Consider the following 23,026-nt stretch of genomic DNA (forward strand, 5'->3'; position numbering starts at 1 on the left):
TTAGACAGTCATATTTGCTGTCTTCTGGTGCTTGCTGGAGATAGCCACGTATACCTTAAAGCTTCCCTGTTGGGCAACCGCTGAGGTCCTCCTGTCTTAGCCTGAACTTGTACAGTTATTTCTTTGTATTTGGCAGTGTGTGAAGGAAGTGACCTGTCCAGCTCCTGGCCTTGCAGGACTCATTTAAAAAATTACCGTTTAGAAAAATGTCAAGCATTCTACTAAGTGCAGAGAATAATATAATAGAGGAAAACATCAAGCATTCCACCAAGTACAGAGAATAATATGAAAGACATTCAGCCCACACCACCCACTTTCAAAAGAAGACATAGGCAGCTGGGCGTGGTGGCACACAGGCCTGTAATCTGAGCAGTCTAGGAGACTGAGGCTGGAGGATTGCAAGCTCTGACCCACTCTGGGTCAGGTAGCAAGCTCCTGTCTCCAAATAAAAAATTAACAAATGGTTGAGAATTTGGTTCATTGTGAAGGCCCTGGGTTCCTCGCCAGTGCTGAAAAAATGAAAGTTACAGAAAAGCCGCAGCCTGCTGCGCACCCCAGCAGTGCCCCGTAGCAGTTTATACAGATGTCCTGTTTGTCTGCCCAGCTGCCGGCATTTTTCATTGTCAGAGTGAAACATTTGCCCATCTTGTGATTGAAAAACGATGCAGCTCTATTTTATCAAATTACCCTTGGATTTTCTGAGAACAGATAGCATGTGGAGCATAAGTTCTCAGAGAACGACAGCCCCAAAATGAAGTACAATATTGATTAAAATTTGCAGTAAATTTATTAAAATGGAAAATGACAGGATATTGGCATGTTTGTCAGTGAGTCAGAGTCCCTTGGATGGCCTGTGGATTTGGAGTGGTTACTGAGTGATGGACTTGGTGGCTCCCCCGCAAGAATCAGGTAGGCTTCTTGTGACAGGCGTTATTCAACCACGAAAGCAATGGCCCTGCACCTGCTGCTTCTCGCTAATAAAAGCCACTCCGATGCTTGAGCTCAGGTTTTCAGAAGCTCTGCAATGTGCTAGTAAGAATTCCCAGAAATCTTTCCTTTCCCTTGGTAATTACTTGTGTTTTTCTTTTTCTTTTTTTTTTTTTTTTTTTTTTTTTTTTTTTTGTGTGTGTGTGTGTGTGTGTGTGTGTGTGTGTGTGTGTGTGTGTGCCAGGGATCAAACTCATGACCTCGCACTTGCCAGGCAGGTGCTTAAGCCACTGAGCTAAATCCCCAGCCCCTACTTGTGTTTTTCTATCGTATTTCTCTCTCTTGGTTCTGTAAGATATTAATTTCTGAAATGACTGCTTTAGAGCTTCTTTCAAGCTTTTATCTAAGATCTGGACGTCGGTGGTGACAGGCAGTGGGACGCTCTCCATGCACTTATGTTGCGTAACATTTGGTGTTCAGAGGAGGAGTAACAGTTGGCAGTTGACGTCGGGCAGCTGTGTTCAATGCATCGGTTTTCTCTACTGAAAAAAAAGTGGGACTATCTTTTGAAGTCATTGGAGTATGAATTTATGAATGTGAGGCAGGGCGGTGTTAGCCCTGTCTTACCCCTGCCCCTTGGGCAGCACTGATGCAGGTGGCGCTCACGGAGGAGCTGCACGATGAATGCACACAGAGCTCCCTTTATTTTTTCCCTACTGCTTGATCAAAGAATTACTAAGGCAGAAAAGCTCACATGGGCATTCAGATCAAGACCCAGAGCTGAAAGTAAGGAAGCCAGTAAAACTGTGATACAGGCAAGGCTGGCTGATGGTCAGTCTGCATTTCAGAGCCTTCCAGAGCTCCTGTTTGCATGGCCTTCGTGGGTACCCTTAGACCTCCAGGAATTTCTTTTCTTATACTTTGCTTATTGAACCTCACTGAGGGACATCATTTTGCTAACTATAACTGAGTCTCTAACAGTCTTCTTTAGAATGTGAGAAGTTTGTTTTGGGTTAGTAAAATTATTTTATAGGACAAGGGTAAAGTTGCATTGGCCTTAAGAGTTCAGTGCCGTTTAGAGGTTATGCTGTTCTCCTGTACTCCGGATTCCCCTAGTATACACAGCACATGAAGGCCAGTTAATAGGATAGGTTAGGCCACTGCCGTGTTGACAGATAAATCCTTTAAAATCTAAGTGATGTAATTCATTCAAAATTCATTTGTAGATCAAGAAGAGACCTTTGAGTTCTTCATCCGTGCCTCTAACGTCTGTAGCATGTGACCGCCAAGGTCTATCAGCTCAGAGAAAGCTTGGAGGGATTCCAAGGGCCAGGCCAGGGAAGGGCTCTGCTTAGCTGTCAATAAGAAGAGCACATTCCCGTGACCTCAGTGCACGGCTGCCTTTGTGACCTGAAGGAGAGAATCAGGCTGGGCATGGGTTTCCACAGAGCATGGATGCTCACTAGGTTATTCTTACTGGCCTGGGAGTGACTTGACAGTGCTGATAAAAGGGACAATCTGCATCATTGCTTCACAGATTAAATTCTACCAGTGTGGTCTGCCTGATTAACACATTTTGTCAGAGAAGTTTCATGCACTTAGACTGGCGGAAGTATGTTTTTGCCTTTGCCAACTGATACATTATTTTTATCCAACTTCATTCCAGTGTCCTTTTACATTTCCCCCTCCATCTGTTTTCCTTCTTATATTCTATATCTGTGGCTAAAAGATGCACTGAACTTATTTGGGAAGAATGGACTATTTTCTTGACTAAATGGTGTAATTTTTGGCAAGAATAAAGACTGAAAAAAAATAAGAAAGAAAGCCTGAACTGAATGAGGCCATCTGAGATGAACCATGGGGAGAAGGAAGGTTAAAATGAAACAGATTTATAGCCATTGCACTCAGTGAGCTGGACTGAGGAGAGATAAACTGCTACACTACCTTTATTTTTTACACCATTGTCTTCAAAAAGGCCCATCAAATTCCTTCTTGTCCAGAATGAAATTTTAAGAGATCTCATAGTTTCTTCCTGGTCATTTTCCAGTGTAGCCCAGCAAGGTCATCATCTTCTGTTTAATGTAAAGCATTTGGCTGCCCCAGCTCAGGCCGGGGACACAGGGCTGGCAGCTGAATTACAGCGATGAAGGAGCCGGGAGCAAGGGCTGAAGCGGCTGAGCCAGGAGAGAGAAGGGAGGTGGGGGCAGCCCACGACCTGTTTCCCTGATAATGTTAGAGCCTGGCTTTGATGACTTCTATGTATGGCCAGCATCCAGGGCCCAGTTGATTTCTCTCAAGAGGGTGGTTTTGGCAGATTTCTGGTGGTTTCCCACTAGTGACTTTTCAAGACTGAGCAATGCTGATGTCATAGCTGTTGGTGTTTGGGTCCTACCCAGGGTGTCTGTGTGCATTCTGTGTCAGGCTTGTGTGTGGTAGGGTTCCTCTTGAATGGGGTATTTTTCATGGCAGTTCACAGAGCTCTTTCTCTGCAGGTGCCCATCCAGGTTACAACAAACTCACAATTCTTCCTGTTATATAGTGCAGGACACTCCCCCTGCCCCCAGCTCTGCTGTGACCTTGTACTGTTGGCTCCACCATGACCTTGTACTGTTGGATCCACTATGACCTTGTACTGTTCGATCCACTATGACCTTGTACTGTTGGCTCCACTATGACTGTGTAGTGTTGGATCTCCTAGGACTTTGTAGTGTTAGATCCACTATGGCCTTGTACTATTGGCTCCACTATGACCTTGTAGTGTTGGATACACTATGACCTTGTAGTGTTGGATCTACTAGGACCTTGTACTGTTGGCTCCACTATGACCTTGTACTGTTAGATCCACTACGACCTTGTACTGTTGGCTCCACTATGACCGTGTAGTGTTGGATCTCCTAGGACTTTGTAGTGTTAAATCCACTATGACCTTGTACTGTTGGCTCCACTATGACCTTGTAGTGTTGGATACACTATGACCTTGTAGTGTTGGATCTACTAGGACCTTGTACTGTTGGCTCCACTATGACCTTGTACTGTTAGATCCACTACGACCTTGTACTGTTGGCTCCACTATGACCGTGTAGTGTTGGATCTCCTAGGACCTTGTAGTGTTGGATCCACTATGACCTTGTACTATTGGATCCACTATGACCTTGTAGTGTTGGATCTACTAGAACCTTGTACTGTTGTCTCCACTGTGACCTTGTACTGTTGTCTCCACTGTGACCTTATAGTGTTGGATCCACTATGACCTTGTACTGTTGTCTCCACTGTGACCTTGTACTGTTGGCTCCACTATGACCTTGTACTGTTGGATCCACTATGACCTTGTAGTGTTGGATCCACTATGACCTTGTACTGTTGGATCCACTATGACCTTGTACTGTTAGTTATCTCAGGTATTCTGCTTTGGTGATGGAAAGCTAATTTGTGTATCTAGCAGTTTCCCCCACTACGGGGCCCCTCAGAGCAATAGAACGTATTCTAAGGATACTTCACTTCATACTCCATAATAAGTAACAATAACTACATTACTAACAGAAGAAAAATACTCATGTAGGCTTCGCACAAGATACAGAGGAGTGAGACCCAAAGGAGAGAAGGACATTGGAAGGAGGTGTGCAGCAGATTTCGAGGAGGAAGTGCTGGGGAGAGGCACTGGGAGGGCACTGTATGCAGGGCCACAGAGCGAGCTGGTAGTGGGGGCCCTTTGCTTTATGGGGAGAGGGAGCCACAGAGAAGCCCAGATCCTGAGGCTGAATACAGGCGTACATTGTGAGTGTAGAAGCATTTATTAATACATGATATAAACTGTTCTCGTGAAGAGTTAGGGACAAATTGAGGTTAAAAGTGGAGCATGTTCATTTCTATCTACCCAGAGTCGTACAAGCTAATTATCAGCACCTCTGGAGTCTTTCCTTTGTTCAGGGCTTCCCCTGAGCTCTTCTTCTATAATGACTCATTTAAGCTAAATAATCTCTCTACGAAATAGGCCCTGAGAATTAAGCTCATTTTATAGCTAGGGAAGTTGAGTCACGGAGAATCTGAACCACTTGTCCAACCAAAGTTACCAGCCGGTAAATGATGCAGTCAGGGCTGGTCTGACTCCAGGTCAGTGTTTTCTGACCACTCTTTAGCCAGGTTGATAGCTTGTGATGAAACTAACTGTGTGCTTACACCTAGTGTGGAGAAAAGGGTCTAAGTCCCTTAGACCTGACGTTCCATCTTGCTGTGGCGCGCTCTTCCTGGGGATTTCTGGTGGCAATTGTGCTAACCTCTCACCACTGCTTGCCAAGAGCTCTGGCTGTGCTCTTTGCAAGTTCTTCCCAGGAGCAGCGCCCCCACAGAGGAGCTCTTGGGCCTTCACTGGGACCCAGATGCTGCCCCCATCTGGAAAGTGGGTGTGCTCCCTGGGGCACCCTCTTCGTAGCCCACTGCTGAGAACCCAAGAATGTCTGGAAAAGGAATGGACAGGAGTGGAGGAGCTTTGATTTACACTGGCAAAAATGAGTGAAAATCTCTTCATTCAGACAGGCAGTCAATACCATGTATCAAATTAAAAACCACCCATTTGTTACTAATGCCTCCTCCTGCTGTAGAAGTAGCTCAGTGCCGTCTGAGTGCTGTTCAGAAGGAGAGGGCTTGGATAAAGGATGAGAGAAGGAAAGGAAGTTACCACTGACATTGAGCTGCAAAACAGTTCCATCTCTCCAAGGATCCCCTGTCCCTTTACACCCATGCTGCCCTCATCGCCACCTGTTCCATTTGACCTCTAACAGTTGCCAATCTGTGACCCATTTCTACAGTTGTGTAATGTCATCAGAATAAAGCCATACAATACGGGGATCGGCTTTTCCACTCGGCATCGTGCCCTGGAGATTCACCTAAGTGTCAGCCAGGGGTGCATGTGTCTCGCAGTTTTTGCCACTCTTGTCTTGTTGTAAACTGTTAATATACTGGCTTTTGACTCACTGGGTCATAGACGGATTGGCTTTCTCATGGCTAACTTTATCTCATCTTCTACCAAAACCATGAACTCAAATATCCAGATTGATATGGACAAAATGTAGATATAAAATAGCTCATCTGGCATACTTTAATATTATTAGTTAGTTGTTATTACAGTTAAATTTCTATTAAATCTTTGGCTGTCCCTTTGTCGGAAATCAGAACAGTAGCTGATATTTCATAATGTAGCCATCTTTGTGCATACACATTTCGTGACAGTGTTGGGAAAATGCTGCTTGGGGACCATTAGGCCGTGGTCCTTGTATTTTCAGATTTTGTTGTAAATAGTTGTGCACAGCTGATCAGTGGACGCTCTGTAGAGTTACAGGTGTGGTTCCCTCCATGCGCCCTGTGTTCCTCTGACTTGGGAAGGGATGCATCTCTACTAGCAAACACTGTGGTGGAGAGTTAAGTTCTGTACAGGAAACTGGGTGAGTGTTGATGAGGGGAACAGAAGCCAGCAGGTTAAGGGGAAACTAGGGTCACAGTTTTCCAAGAAAGTTTTGGTTACCTATGCTCAAGATAATTTGAAAATAGATTGTATTGAGCTGTTTAGTTTTTGCACAGAAGTTGTGTGTATTGATAATTAACTTCGCTTTGGCCAAGGGGTGATTGAGACCCCTGAATTTTGTGTTGGTGCTCACATGAAAGGATGCCTTTCTTCTTGTTGTAGGTAGTTGCAGAAGCAGATGGCCTAACAAGTAGGGCCACAAATAGGTAACTCAGTAAAGTGTAGAATACTGGAGCAAACCAAGGGAGGAAACAGCAGTCTTTACAAGATACTCATATTGATTTGTTTTCTGTTTGGAAAGGTCAGAAAATATTTCTACAACAGTGAAACAACACAATTAGCGTCTATTCAATAACATTCAGTGATGGTGTGATCCAGCTTTTCCAGTATTGACAGGCGAGATTGATGCTCCGGGCTGACAGCTGCAGCCCAGGAGTTAGGAGTCAGGGAGGAGATTTTCTCTGAAACTCCGCTCTGCAGCCAAGTGGAAGGCAATTGTTGTTTCTGTTACATTTCCTGTGGGAGTGGGTTGCAGCTTGATTTCTTTTAGGTTTGTTTTGAAATGTCATCTTTTAATTATATTTTGGATAATGATGAAGAGAGCTGCAATTTGGTTATGAGAATAAATCTTAAAAGGCTCAGCGACTCCTTTATCTACTGCTTACAACTCCCACTAGTGAAGAGTATTTCATTAATTGTCATTACTTGGGAATTACAGAATTAGAATAGCTGACATTCCTTTTATCATTCATATATTTAAGCGACAGTAAATTACTTATTCTAAGTTAAGTTCCTTTCTTGGTTAAAAAATTATAACAGTGTAGCAAGAAATAGAGCACTATTAACTTTTATTTTTGGAAAGCAATTTTTCTTATGGAAATATGTAAGCAACTATTATTCTTGGTTTCTTGGCAGAAAGAAAACAGATTAAGTAGATCAAACTTAGTATTTCAAGAATTTTAATGAGTTACCTTTTTTTTTTTTTTTTTTTGATACTGGGAATTGAACATACGACCTTGCAATTGCCAGGGAGGCACTGTATGCTGAGCTATATCCCTGGCAAGTTACAGTTTTTAAAAGGCACATTAGCAGGTTATAATGTACTGTACGCTCAGGAATAAGGCATTTTTCCTAACATATACAGCTACACACACACACACACACACACACACACACACACACACACACATATCCCTTAGTCAAGTACATCAGCCACCATGCTTTTCTTCTGATAGGTCTTGGGTTTTGTTTTCATTGATCACCAAAGCACTGGACCAAGTTACTCTCTCAAGCCCAAGCTGCCCCTGTAAATCTGTTTTGTGCTTCTTGGGCTCAGAGCAGTGGAGCTGTGTATCTGAGAAGGACAGTGGTGGTTCCCCTGCTATGCAAAGGCGTGTCTCCCAGGGTCACAGTGTTCCTGGAGGGAGGCACTGGGGGCTTAGTGATTCTCTGCTCTTCCGGAAAGACTTATTTTCACCAGCGTAAACTCAGTGAATTCTAGGCAGCCGCTTGTGACCCAGTTTTGATAACTCCTGGTAATAAGGAAAGCTAGTGATACACATGCAGTCAGTGAAAACACACTCTGGCACTGTCAGCCATGTACAGTTTTGGACAGTGCTTCTTCAGACACTGATTATGGAAAGGACTCACCTCATGGAACTGGTTTATGAAGAGGGCACATTTAGTTGGTCATGATTATTTAATTAGTAATCTTAGCTCACTTAAAATACAATTCCCTTTTAAAAAAATCTTCCCTATAATTTTTGGGAGTGTATTAATACTCAGAGTTCTGTATGCAGTTACAGTAATGAAAAAAAATGCAATCAAACCAGAATAACTGTCTCAAAAATGGACACTGTCCAAAACTATTGGAGTATTAGAACCTCTTTTTCTGAATCAAAACTGTTATTTACAATGTGTTTCTTTCTTTCTTTTTTTCTTAATCAGTACCGGGGATCAATCTCATGACTGCCTGCTTGCAAGGCAGGTGCTTATGCCGCTGAGCTAAATCCCCAGCCCTTACAATGTGTTTCTTAACATAGTAATTTTTCTTGAGTTTGAGGATCTTCAAGCTTGAAACGTGAAAAATATTAATACTATATTTGAAGGCTAAATGGAGATAAGACATAGATATGTGTTCTTGACTGATTTTGTGCATGCATATATATATATTATATACATATTATGTATATATTATATATACATAATATATATTACCCTTTATTTTTTAATAAATGCTAAGTATTGTGTACTGTTCCTTTTATATTTGTCAAAGATTCTGTATTATCCAATACAAAAGTCAATTTGGTCAGCTCAGCTTCTTGTTTCTGTCTCTGTGTTTACTTTTACTGCTCCCTCCTGTGGGAAGATCTTTACCTACATATCACTTACCTAACTTTCCTCAAACATCCTTGTCAACTTTGAAGTGAGCCCTTCTTCTTTGCAGCCTCACCACACCTCATTTCTAGCGCTCACTTAGCACAAGCACATTTACAGGTCTTGGTTGAAAGTGTGTACATCCTTGAGGGTGAGAACTATGCAGAGCCCCATGCCTGGGATCTCAGCCTGCATCTATCCCTTATTAGCAGGTGGTCATTGGCTAACCCCACCTCAGCCTTTTGTGTTTTATCCCTTTAGTAGTTGTGAAACCAGGTACCCTTGTTCCTCACATCCCTTTAATCTGGGGTGACCAAGCAATTCAATTCTGGGCAATGAAATGTAAGAGGTTTGGGGACCTTTAGGAAACCCGCCGCGTCCTTAAATGAAACAGGTATGAAAATAATGCTCGCTGGAACCTTCGCTGCTTTCCTTCTGCCGTGTCTGTGATGACCAGACACAGCCAGCCGCTTTGCAGTTCTGAGATCACTGAAATAATAAGGATGGGAAGTCATCTGATAATGAGGGTGGTGTGCGGAGTGAAAAGAACCAGGGGCCTTGATGGCACCCTTGAGCTCTTGTAGGGAACCTAAGGACGCCTACTTCTGGAATTCTTGTTATGGAAATTTTATGACTGTTATTTAGGCCCAATTTAATAGGACTTTCTACCATACGCAGCCAAAGGCGTTTCTAGACCGTTGTGTGACCTTGGCCAAATCAGTTAAATTCCTGAAGTTTGGTTTATGATCTGTAAAATGGAGCTGGTAATAGTGACTAAACTGTATTGATGCAAGGATTAATGCATTCATTTTGTGATTCATCGTAAGCAAGTAACTGTTCCTTCTGTTCTCTTTATATGATATTGTTAGTCTGAAGCATCTGCCACATTGTTTTGTACAGAAATAGGTCCTGATAAATAGCTATTAATGAATGAGCCAATATTAGAATAAAGGAATTGAGAAGACTTCATAAGATGAGCTACTAGCTTCCCACAGACTTGTTAACGGCTGGGTTGTTAGTCTTTCTCCACCTCTTAAATCTGACTGGCCCTTTGACCTGCTTGGCCAATCAGGGAAGCAACAAAGAGGAGCAGACACTTGAAAAATGTTTGTGTACTGGGACTTAGCCTCTTACTGCCCTTGGAAGTCTCTCACCACCATGTAAATGAGCTCAGGGCTTGCGTGGTGTGACAGAACCAGAAGCCAGCAGTACACATGTGAATGAGGCCAGCTGTCACATATACGTGAGTAAACCCAGTTAGGAACTGAGGTACCTTCTCCTTGAGCCCCAAGTGTCTACCAGGATTGAGCCACATGAGTAGTTATTTCACAGCATTAAGTTTTAAGGTGATGTTTTTTGCAGTAAAAAATGAATGATAGAAGTAATGGTCTAGCAGGACCTTGAAACAGTGGTAAGTGAGCATGAGGATTCCTAGTTGTGGTAACTGCGGAGGACACCACATCATCCTTGTGGACTTGTAGCTGAGTTCTGGAAATCAAATCTAATCATAAAGAATACCAGTCAGTCTCAAATTGAGGAGCATTCTGCCAAATAACTGGTTTGGAGTCTCTGTCATGTCAGTGTCATGTAAGACAAAGGGAGGCTGAGGAGAGGTTCATTGTTAATAGAGGCTAAAGAGATATTATCCAAGTGCAATATGTATTTTCACCTGGACCCTGAACTGGAAGGAAAAAAAATACTACCAAGACATGTCTGGCACAATTGACAGAATCTGGGTATGGATTACAGATAATGTGATTATGTTGCTTCAGTGTGAAATTCTTCAGTTTGTTAACTGTGTTGTGCATACATTGGAGGTTATCTTTGCTCTGGGAAGACCCTTGGGTACTACTTCGTATACTGTAAACTAACATCTGGCTCCAAAACTGCTGTCTCCTTGAACTGCAGAAGCCCAGACTGCAGCACACAGCGAGGAAGGGGATAGGCCAAAGTGTGCTTTTCAAGATGGGTGGTAAAGTGGCTCCCCCATGGTAGATTAGAATACAGTCTGGCTCAGCTTGTATGAAGGATCACTGCTGTGACAGCCTATATAATCTAATCTGCAGTCAGCTCCGTACCATAGAAAACTGCTTTTAAAAGATCAGTCTGCCTCTGGATCCTGTGAAGGACTTATTGTTAGAGTGTACGGGGCCAAAGATATATACGGCTTGAGAAATTTTTCAGGCAGGAGATCAATCTCCAGGCTCACCTCATAAACTCAGTCATCTGGTGGCAAGCCTCAGAGGGAAGGCGCAAGAGCTGCAGCTGAAAAGTAGAGAATCCAGACTACATCCATAGTAAATAGGAAATCAGAATTCAGGTTGCCGTGCTGGCCTCGGGAGGCCTGATCTGGATGCTCAGCATTGCACTGGGTTACTATGCTTTTACTACTGTGTGGTTGTCATCACAGCAAGAGAAGAGGAGGCTTTTGTCCAGTTCTGTGGTTAAATTCCAGTCCTGTCTGTCCCCTCAGTTGGTCTGGGTACCTATTATTGTCAAGTGTGAAAGGTACTTTTCACCTTTGAATGTTGAAAGCCAACATTCAGAAAAGACTCCTGATACACGTGGGGACCTCTTTTTGTAAGCTGGTTTTCATGAATATGGCAAGCCAATCTGGAAATTAGCAATTATGTAGTAGAACATAGATAAAAGTGAAGCTCCCCGATGTTTTGAAATTCCTCAGACCTTGCCCCTATAAGTTGTTGCTTCAGCATGCATCTGGGGAGACAGTCCCTGGATATGTACTCGAAACCAAATGACATGGATTTGATTTCTAAAGTCTGTCAGACATAGATGATCCCAGTGACATTCCCTGCAGGGTTGTGAGGATCAAAATCTGGATAATACAGTAGATAAAAAGTAGTAAAGTATTGCAACTTTTTTCTTCTATACTGTTCAGTTGTTTCTTTGCAAATGCCTGCTGATCACTTTTGATACTGGGGCTGCATCGGGGTTAAGACAAAAGACCCTGCCCTCAGGACTCCAGGCTGGCAGGGAAGTGCGAAGGTAACAGTGAGTAAGTGTGGACCTTTGTCTAAGTGGATGTGTTTCTAAAGAGGGCAGAATGAGGGGAGTATGGCTGATGGATAGGTTTATAGGTAGAGGAGTGGGGTCTAGGGCACCTCCCTGAGAAGGGACAGAGACTGGGAACAGCAACCATCAGATGCCACTGACGAAGCAGGGGTGTGAAGGTGGGTGCACCACTTGATTCAGGGTCCCTGAGACCAGGCGGCCATGGCACAGAGAGCACCTGGCAGGTGTCTTTCATTGTTCTGTTCAATATTAAAATTCCTCCACAGCAGTCCATAGTCCACTGAGGCCTTTGGAGAGCAGAACCTCTCAGGTAACTCCTTTTTTATGCAGGAAGTGTAGACCACGAGCTGGGAGGCGCTGGAGAACATTTATTCTCACTGTTCTCTCCTGTTTTGGGGAAGAAGCTGAGGCCGGCTGGGGCAGTTGCAAGGGCCATGGCTCGACTAGGAGATCGCAGTGTTTTCAGAGATGGTTGTGATATGGAAGAAAAATACTCATTGTTTTCCTGTCAGAAATGAAGAACACGCAGACTATTTCATGAATTCTTGTAAATGTGTAGCCCCTGTGAAATTTTTATGTGATAAAATATATATAAAAATACAAATTTTAAAATCATATGGAAATTTTTATGAAATTTATGTTAAGTTTATTAATATAAAATTTATTTGTGCATAAAAAGCTATATATTATAAAATTTCCAATTGTAGTTACTGTAAGTACACAATGTAGTGGCAGTAATCATTACCGCTGTCAGTTTCCAAAACCACAGACTCTGAACTGGAGAAACAGGAATCCCATTCTTTCCCCATCAGCTCTTGATAACTTCTATTTGTTTTTATGAATTTGTCTTTTGTAGCTATATGACGGGATCTATATGTTTTGTGCTTTATTTATTTCACTTAGCATACTGTTTTCCAAGGTTCTTTCATGCAGTTTGATGTATCAGAACTTCCTGCTGTATTAGGGCTGAATAGATTTCTATTTATGTAAATGATACACTTTGTGCATCTACTTATCTGTTGACACACATTTGAGATGCTTCCATTACTTGCCTATTGTGAATAATACTATTATGAACATTGGTGTACATTTGTTAGCAGGTGTGTGTGGGGGGGGGCTAGGAATGGAATTATTGATTTGTGTATGTTGAACTACTTGATCATGGTGTATAATATTCTTAATGATTTGCTAAATTATGTTTGCCAGTATCTTACTGAGGATTTTTGCATCTGGGTTCATTAGGGAAATTAGTCTGAAGTTGTCTTTCTTACTTGGGTCCTTCTTTGGTTTTGATGTCAGTGTAATGCTTGCTTCCAGGAATGGGTTTTTCTTTGTTGATATGCTTTTAATTACATCTTCGATTTCATTGATTGATAATGCTTTATTTAGGATTTGTATATCTTCTTGATTTGTATTTGGTAATTTATATGTATCTAGGAATCTGTGCATGTATTTTCCGTTTTATTGGAATACAAGTTTTCAAAGTAGGGATAGACAATCTGGATTTCTGTTGTGATTTTACCTTTTTCATTCCTAATTGCATAGATTTAAGCTTTTCTTTCCTTTTTTTTTTTGATAAGGTTGGATAAGGGTCTGTCAATTTTATTTAATCTTCCAAAGAACCAACTCTTCTATTCATTGATTCTTTGTATTGTTTTTTAGTATCCAGTGTGTTAATTTCTGCTCTGCTCTTTATAATTTTCTCTCTCATATGAGATTTTGGCTTAGCCTGCTCTTTTTCAAAGTTTGAGGTTCACCATTAAGTGGTTTACATGTGCTTGCTCTGTTTTCCTGATACAGGTATTTACTGCTGTAAATTTCCCTCTTAACACTGCTTTCATTGTGTTCCATAAGTTCTGATGTGTTGTTCTGTTAATTCAGCAGTAAAAGCTCTAATTTCATCTTTAATTTCATATGTAACTCATTGGTTGTTCAGTAGGGTGCTATTTAATTTCCTTATGTTTATGAAGTTCTTGTGGTTTCTTGGGCATGGATTTATTATTTCATTGCACTGTGGTCTGATAGTGTGCATGGGATAATTTCAGTTCCTTCATATTTACTTAAGCATATTCTGTGAGCTAGTACATGGTCTATTTTGGAGAATGTCTCGTGTGCAGCTGAGAAGTATGAGTATTTTGATGTTGTGGATGGAATGCTCTATATACATCAATTAAGTCCATTTGTTCAAAAGTTGGGTTCAGTTCTAGTATTTCATTATTGACTTTTTGTCTAGTTGATCTGTCTTTTTGTGATAGTCGGATATTGAGGTCTTCTAATACAATCGTTTTAGGGCTTGTTTGATTTTTCATGTCCATTAGTATTTGTTATTTGTTTTATATAGTTGGGTGCACTGGTATTTGTGATATATATATTATTGTTATCTCTTCCTCTTTGATTGTTCCCTTTAAGATGATGTAGTGACTATCTTTATCTCTGTTATTCAGTTTTGGCTTGAAATTCACACTGCAAATAGAATAGTTACCCCTAAGGCTAGAGATATAGCTCAGTGGCAAAGCACCTGCCTGGCAAATGCAAGCTTGTGGGTGCAATCTGTGGTTCCCCCACTGCCCAAATAGCTATCCCTCCTTTTTTCTGGGTTCCTGTCAAATGGAATATTGTTTTCAATCCTTTGACTTTGTCTATGAATTTCTTTTGGAAGTAAATGTGTTTCTTGTATGCAGCATATTGTTGGATCTTGCTTCTTGATCCATTCTTCCAGTATGTGTTTTTGATTGGTGAATTGAGATCATTAACATTGATAATTATAACTGATATGTGTTGTCTTACCCTAGTCATGTTATTTTCCTGTTGTTGGCTCCCATTTTCCCTCATCCTTAATTGTTTGTCTTCCCTGGTGGATTCCTTCTTTTGGGGTTCATGGAGCTGTAGTCCTTATCGCTTTCTAGAATGTCCTTCAGAACAATTTGGAGTGCTGGTTTGGTGTTCATAAATTTCCTCAGATGTTCTTTGTCATGGAAGTATCTTACTTCTCATTCAGTTTTGAAAGATAGTCTTACAAGGTACATCAATCTGGGTTGAAAGTTGTTTTCCTTTAGAACTTGGACTGCTTCACTCCAAACTCTCTCTTCTCATATTTTGAACCAGTTTTGCTTGTTGTCATAGTTACTTCCCCATCACTGCAAGAAAATAGCCAGCACCTTTAACTTAAAGAAAGAGGTTTACTTCCTCTGATTGTTTTTTGAGGTCTCCCTCTGGTAGAATGGTGTGGCAGAGCACAGCTGCTCAAGAAGCCAAAAGAGAAGGGAGGAAAGAGTGGGGAAGAGGGGAGTATACTCAGTGAGCCTCCCTCCCCACACGGCATTTACTGTGGATTCTTCAGTGGGTGACTCTGCTCATGAGTACACTACCAGGTGATCCAATTACTGTCCAGAAGCCCAGCCTATGAGTCCATGAGGCTTTGGGGGGAGGCGGACATTTTACATCTAAACTATGATGTTTGTATTTCTGGAATAACTCCCATTTGCTCGTGGTATGTAGCCCTTTCAACATACTGCTGAATCTGGTTTACTAGTCATTTGTTTAGAATGTTTGCATCTGTGCACACAAGGGATCTCAGCCTGTGGTTTCCCTCTGTGAAGTTCATCTGAAATTATGTTTTAATGTGCTTTGAACTATTAGTTTTAATTCATCTTTCTTTGTTGTCATGTTAAGAGTCTCTGGAAAAAAAACACAGAAGCCTGTACTGGGAATTCCCTTTCTTTTTAATAACTGAGCTAAGAATAACTCTGCTGTTGATTAGCACCGCGTGGGCGAGAAGGGCAGAACTCTCTATGAAGGAGACGAGAAGGCCGTGCAGCCGTGTTGCTGGTATTCTAACACCTTCACCCGCTCATCCGTAGCAACAGATGCAGCAGAATCAAATGAAAGGCTGTTTGTCATCTCTAACAAATTAATGTGAGCTCCTACATGTAGTGTGGTTTAAATTATGTTCTGAACTAAGATTTCACCCAGTCTAAAAGGTTAATAGGTCACTGGTCAAAACTTGCAGATAAAAGAGTAGATTCTCTTCCTGGCCGCTCAGAAAGGCTGGGGGTGACCATTCCCCGCTATAGTGGTGCTGTTGAAAAGGCTCTGCAAGTTACTTCTGATTTCTTTTAAGACACCGCTCACTTTCCATTTTCTTATTCTCAGCCTTCCGAATGAGTTGATCTGAAAGGCTTTATTTTCTTATAAGCTGAGGGATAATCACTTAAACGAAGACATTATTTGAAATTGAATTTTTTCCCTTAAAATACTCTCCTTCTAGCGTTAAAAATAAAGCACTCTTTGAAATTTTATTCTTTTCCCTCAGGTACTCTCCTCCTGAAGGATGCCTGGCAAAAGCAGAGTGGTGGAAAGCACCCTTGTTTCTGTGCCTCGCAATCCCTGTGCACCTGGAGGAAGGCACGCAGGGCCACTTGCCTGGGTGGGAGGCTGTTTCTGTGCGGCCGATCCGCGTGCCTGTTTCACGCTCATTACCTGGCCATGCTTAGCCCTTTCTCAAGTTGGTGATGTGCCCAGGTTGGTGGACCCAGGGGCACAGTGCAGGAGTGTGCGTCAGACAGGCAGGTCTCCATGGGACCAATACAAAATGTTTCAAAGGTGAAATCCGGTAAAAGTCCAGGATCTCTGCCATGCCCTTTCTTGGAATCCTCCATTGTTATTGATTGATTACCATAAGCCATCTTTTTGGCCAGCCTATGTCATGGTTTATCTTGGTGGCCCCCAGGCCTCATGTGTTTGCATTACGCATTTGTGATTGGTTCATTGTCTAGCGCTTGGAGTGATGGTGCCAGTGCTACACCCACCTAGGAGTGAAGCCAGCATACAGTGTAATGGCAGGAAGAAGGCGTGTCTCTCTCTTGCCAGTTTCCGCCTTGCTGTTTGCAGCTGCCATGAACTGTGTCCCACCATGCCACCCTGACTTAGAGCCAACTGAGTATGGACTGAAGCCTCCAAAAAAACCCTAAGAAATAAACCTTTCCTTTCCTACTTTGCACATCAGGTATTTTGTCTCAGCAACGAGTAAGAGTAACTAAGACAGCTTTGTGGGAATAAAAGGTGTCCGCGGTGGCAGTGGCTGTGGCAGAACGCTCACCCCCAGGTGCTCCCTGTTCTGAATGAAGGTCTGGTGCTTTGCAGGTGGGTGGGATTTTAAGGCTTGAAGGGCTGGACTCCTCCTTCACTTTAGCACCGGCCCTCGCAGTAGGGCCAAGATTCTTTCTGCAGAAGAGCGACTCAGCTGATCCCTGCTAGGCCCAGCTGAGCCCGCGGCCTGAGCTCTGCATACTCCTGCTACCACCTTAAGTATTTCCGAGTGGTCCTGCCAGGTATGAATGGAAACCACTGGACTTTTCCAGTAAAACACACCGAGAGTGTCTCACTTTCAGCAGGATAGCTTCCTACTGAGCCTTCTTTTTAATTTGAATTTTGTTAATATATGTTTGCAGTGCATACTGATGACATTCACTGAGGAGTTGGTGCATGTAGATAACACATTTTAATTCTCGTTAGACTCCCTTCCTACCCTCCTTTCCTTTCCCTCCATCTCTTGGTCCCTTTCCCTCCTGAGAAAAGTAATTGGAAATTGTATGTGCAGGTAACTAGGGGGCTTTTTGTTGTTGAATTGTTGATTTTCAGCCAATCTGAATAATGACTTTAATTTGAGACTAACTGACATTAAGTCATTGTAGCTATCCACATGCAAGAAATTAAAATCGAATCCCAGGCATGGTTCCTGGCGTGAACCTTCTCTCAGCTTGGCCTTCCTCTCTTTGAGACTTGCTGCAGGCTCGGTCCCCAGCTGCAGGCATGGTCCCCAGTAGCAGACGCAATCCCCAGTTGCTGAGGCTTCTCTGTGGTGCCTGGCCCTGGTTGTTAAAGCAGTCTCCTTTAGGCGCAGAAGGAAGCCGACCCCACACAGCCAGCTCTAGAGAAGCTGTGGTGGCCCTGTGTGCGGCTGGCTTCTGGAGGACAGCACTTGTCTGGCTCCTGATGCCACTGTGCCTCATAGCTCCCGGCTCAGCTGGGTGGGTGATGCCAGAATTGGACTGGTTTCACTCACACACACACACACACACACACACACACACACACACAACTTTGGATTACTGAGTTAAACTCACCTTTTTAATTACCTTTTTCCTAGCATTTCTTCTGTTGTATTTAGACTTAATTTTTTTATTTCTTTATTTCTGTATTTGGTCCTGGGAACTGAACTCACAACCTCGCACTTGCCAGGCAGGCTCTGTGCCACTGAGCTATATCTGCAGACCTTAGACTTAATTTTTAAGTATTTTCCTTTTAATTGTATTGCGGTTAAGTTTTTGTGATCAGCCCCTTGCATTTCCTACCAGTGAAATTGATATGAGATATCCAGCAAGAAATAAGTATCTTTTAGCTCCTTTTTCACTTTAGCTTCTGAAGCCCTACGCATGAAACATTGTTCAAACTGCTCTTCCGAACTTGGGCTCCCCGCTTTGTTCTTAACGTCATGATCCTCAGCTCTGTGCTTGAGACTGAGTCACAAAATTCGCGGGAGGCATCTCTTCTTCTCAAGGTGAGGCCTGTGAGGAGCTTTTACCATGCAGTTAGCAAGTGCCTGGCACTGCATTGGGACTGCTTCTAAGAACTCTCAGGTTAGGTGGGAGAGTGGTGGGAGCTGCTACTCCAGTGAGCGCAGTGTGTTTGCGAGGAGAAAGATGAAGATGAGCCTAATCCATCCTTGGCGGCCAGAGGAGGAAGCTCACAGTGGGAATATTTTTATCAAGCTTTACAGCATGATGGGAAGACAGACAAGAATGGGCTTTAGGAAGCAGGATGATGGATTGTGAAGAAAGATAAAACAAAGGGCTGGGGATTTAGCTCAGCAGCATAAGCGCCTGCCTTGCAAGTGTGTGGTCGTGAGTTTGATCCCTGGTACTGATAAAAAAGAAAAAGACCAAAAAAAAAAAAAAAAGAAAGAAAGAAAGAAAGATAAAACACATCAAGCATATATTATGTTCCAAGGACCAGGAATAATCCAAGGTGAACAGGCCGAGAGGGGTTGGTACTGTGTTGCGGGTTATGTTTGTTCTCTAGGCTCAAGATTCTCAGCCTGTGGTCTGCAGACTCCCAGGCCCCCACATCTAAACTCTCAGAGTCTCTCAGAGTTTGCAGTGAAATTTCTTTAGTTTGAATGCTTCACGTTGTAAGCACATTCCGTGTCATTTGTATCCCTGCCACTCACAGCGTCCTCAGAAAGGTGCGGATCCGCAGCTATTTGTTTTCAGTTCATGATGAAACAACCATAGAAGTTGACAGTAAGCACTGAACAGTTGACTTAGTATCTGAGTGAGGGGTTTCCATGGATCAGTCTATGGAAGCAGCATTTATGCACAGCAAATTCACAAGTTTAAAGAAGAGCTACGTGAGTTTTGCGGGATACAGGAACATATAACTACCCTGTAGCCAAGCATTAGAAAATTCCCATCATCTCAAAACATCCCTCTTTCCGTGCCCACCCTAACCACTGATTTGTTATCTGTTTCATAGTTTCACATTTTCTAGAATATTGTGTAAGTAAAGTAATATTGGATATCCTTTGTTACCAGAATGTTTCCTCTCACTAAGCATAATGCTTTTGGCAATTTATCTGTGTTATTGTATATACTAGTCATGTGTTTTTATTGTTAGGTAATATTCCATTACATGGATACACCAGTTTCTCTCATCCACTAGTTAACAGAAGTAGAGTTGTTTCTGCATTGAGGCTTTTATGAACAAAACTATTGAGAGTGTTCCCTTTTTTTGTTTTGTCATTTTGAGACAGGGTTTCACTATGTAGTTCTGGCTGTTCTTAAACTCACTTTAGAGTCCAGGCTGGCCTTGAACTCTCATCGATCCCTCCCAAGGGCTGGATTACAGACAAAAGCCACCATGCCTGGCTTATTTGCATATTGATGCTTTACTGCATATGTATTTCCTCATTTCACGTATCCGGTACCCTGGGATTAGGACTCTTGTTTCTAAGAGGAGCAATGTTGTGAATAATATTGGGTGGCATGGGTTTTAGGAGAGGAATGGATGTTGTGGCATAAATGGTACTGCAATATAGTAGATTCATCTTATTTTCACCTTGGAACTCCTGATTTCTCCTATTTGAAACTTAACCTAGTTTTATTAACATCATTTGTATCCAGAAAACCAGAACATGAGGCAGCAGTTTAGTTAGCATTATCCTGATGGGAAATATTTGCAAGGAAGAACAAAATTTCTAATTTTCCATGAGTAGGATACTTTCTAAAAGTTTAAGGAGCAGATGGTGAACGCATTTCTAATTTTGGATATGCACTGTCATATTCCTTAGTTTGTCAAAAGGTTCGGAGCTCACGTGCACGCTTGCAGCAGTGTGAGAATGTTTGCTTCCCCTCCGCTTCGCAACCAAGTGTGCGATCAGATGTTTTTATTTTTGCCATTCTGGTAAATAAAAGATGGTAACCTGATTTGTTTTGCATTTTTCTTAAGTAAGCTTTTCATTTGCTTAGCGACCATTTTTCTTTCCTTATATGTGGCTCTTTTTTGCCTATTTTAAAGATTAAGTTATTGCTCTTTTTCTCACCTACTTTTAGAGTCTCTTTCTTTCATTTTTGCCTCAGAAAATGTTTTGTGGAGTGGGAAAATGAGGTGATGGATGAAAGAACAAAATAAAAATGAGCAAACATTAAATAAAATCAAATACCCTAAATCTGGCTGGCAACACATATTTGTTCCTGTATAATGGGTTTTATACTTCATAAAAACATGTGTAAGATTTAATGATGAAGGAAAAGCCTGAGACATGAAACAACAATTACACTCCTATGTACCTTTATACACATTGTTTTTACTTGAGAAATCTCTTATCAAGAGAGATCATTATATTGGTTTAATAAAGTTGAGCTCCTTAAAGGCAGACACAAGCTTCCTGTATTTTAACAGTCCACTGTGGCCCTTTATGAGCATAGGTCCCTACCCAGCAAGCTGCCCAGGCACAGAGCTTGCCTTTCCTTTGTCTTGGCTACCTACACAAAGTAGGACAAATATTTTTAATCAGGGTAAAAAAAAGAATCCAAAAAGAAAGAAAAGCAGAGGCTCAGAGAAAGAGTATGTGGACACCCTCAGAGTGCTGCCCTGGGCATCGCTGCCCTAGGCCCTCGGTGGCCCTGGTGCTCACCTTGGAGTGGTTTGCACCCATCTCGTCCTTACAGTCATTATCATTTGCCTCACAATTGTTTTGTTTTCTGTTTGTAGCTGGAGCACAGGATCGAATTGGCTGGGCCTTTGGCCTAGGGTTAGAGAGACTGGCCATGATACTTTATGACATCCCGGACATCCGCCTCTTCTGGAGTGAAGACGACCGCTTCCTGAAACAGTTCCGCCTGTCGGACATTAATCAGAAGGTGAAGTTTCAGGTAGGATGACTTTCCACGAATTAATAGATAATCATAGAAAGTGGCCATCAAAGACTTAGAGGACCGCATAGCATACTCAAAAATCATTGAATTTTAAAATAATGTAAACTGAAAAGAAGCTTTTACATGGAGGTTCATAAACCCTCAGAAGTGGCATGCAGGAGAGATTCAGCACTTAGGAGAAGCAGAGAACCGAGCCTGGGCTTTGTTAAGTGGAAACTCATCTCGATAACTGGTGATATTTTTCTCTTAAAGTTTATCTTTTCTGAAAACAGTATAAACATACTGGCTTATGATTAGTGTTTGCAAAGTAATAAATACCTTTTTAAAATCAATTTACTTTCAGTATCTTTTTGAGAAAAATAGATCGTGGATAAAAAGCATAGTCTTGGATCTGTGTTTTTTAACGAAGATTTAAGATCTCTATTTTCTAATTAGTGTTACATTCACTTTCAGTTAGTATAATTATCTATATGATTGGGAGTAATGCTGACATCTTTTATTTATTCCCTGATTTTACCATCTATTTTTTGTTCTATTGTTTTGAAAGTGAGATTTATTGTTTTTGTTTTTCTCTTCCATTCTATTTCCTCCATTGCTGTTTAGTTTCACTTTAGAAGAGTTTTAAGTGGCTGCCCTCGATTATAATATGCATAGTTAATCTTACCCCCTAGATTATAATATGCATAATTCATTATCACACATCATCATGAAAAATATCGTATGCAATTCTGTGAAATATTTAACAGCCTTATATTAGTATAATTCTATTTGCCTCTCCTATTCTTTGTATTACTATATTTTATTTTCCCCTATAATTCTATAATATATCGCAATATTTGCTTTCGATATTCAGTTATCTTTTTAAAAAATGAAAAGTAGATTGCTCCCTGTTTCTCTTGGTGTTTCCCTGCCGATAGTGATCCCTTGCTGGAGGAGTGCTTTGTGCCTGTCTAATCTTTACAGTCTTTGTAGTTTCTTGCACAATTGTTTTATTCTGTCCCTTCGGTCTAAAGAAATTTTGCTATAGTGCAAGATGCATGCTCCATCCTTGTTTGTGTGGAAATGAAGGAGTTTCCCCCTTAGTTTTTAGGAATGTTTTCCAGAAGTGCAGGTTTCTTGTTGCCAGATTGTCTTGCAGCTTTCTAACCATACTTTCATTTTCAGGAACTTAATTAACCTGGCTGTAATTTTCGGTCTGCTGTCCTGTTTGGGGTTCACTGTGTTGGGTTAAAATTCTCACACAATTTCTAACAACTCTGTATCATGTGACACAGACCTTCTCCCCAGTTTCCATTGTGGTCCTCATTCCTTTAAAGCTTTCCTGAGCAGGGCTTTTAACACCCATATTTCTACCATCGGTTTGTTTATGATGAATTAGATTTTTTATGGCATATCCTTGCTTCCTCCTTGAAGCCTTGGAGTTTCTAGCATCTATATCCATAATGTTCTAGGCAGCTAGCATCTCTGTATTACCGTGTTCAAAATTCCCTACGCATTGACCACTTCCACATGCTTAGGCAACAGGCAGCACAAAGATACGTGTTAGTTTCCTATGGCTGCTAGGACAAATTACCAGATTCACTGGCTTAAAATGACATAGATTTATTATGTCATAGAAGGCGAAACCCACATCAGTCTTCCTGAAAATGGAAGTGAAAGTGTCCTGGGGTCTGTTGCTTGCTTGTCTTGGGCTCCAGACGCTCCTGACTACACGTCCCTTGCCCCCCCCCCCTCTGCT

The 23,026-nt window shown here is 41.9% G+C and overlaps 1 protein-coding gene across 8 annotated transcripts in view; it reads left to right on the forward strand.

Moving 5' to 3' along the window:
* Window positions 1-23,026, forward strand: part of Fars2 (phenylalanyl-tRNA synthetase 2, mitochondrial) — a 453,335-nt gene that overhangs the window by 225,625 nt on the left and 204,684 nt on the right. For all 8 annotated transcript variants that reach the window (XM_063259825.1, XM_063259824.1, XM_013151333.3 and 5 more), the window contains one exon: window positions 21,125-21,285. In XM_063259825.1, the coding sequence (XP_063115895.1) occupies window positions 21,125-21,285 (161 nt within the window). The remainder of the gene's footprint in view (window positions 1-21,124; window positions 21,286-23,026) is intronic.

The sequence above is a fragment of the Cavia porcellus genome, unplaced genomic scaffold, assembly GCF_034190915.1.
Source record: "Cavia porcellus strain 051 isolate PalLab524CR breed Dunkin Hartley unplaced genomic scaffold, mCavPor4.1 scaffold_13, whole genome shotgun sequence".
Classification (NCBI taxonomy): Eukaryota; Metazoa; Chordata; class Mammalia; order Rodentia; family Caviidae; genus Cavia; species Cavia porcellus.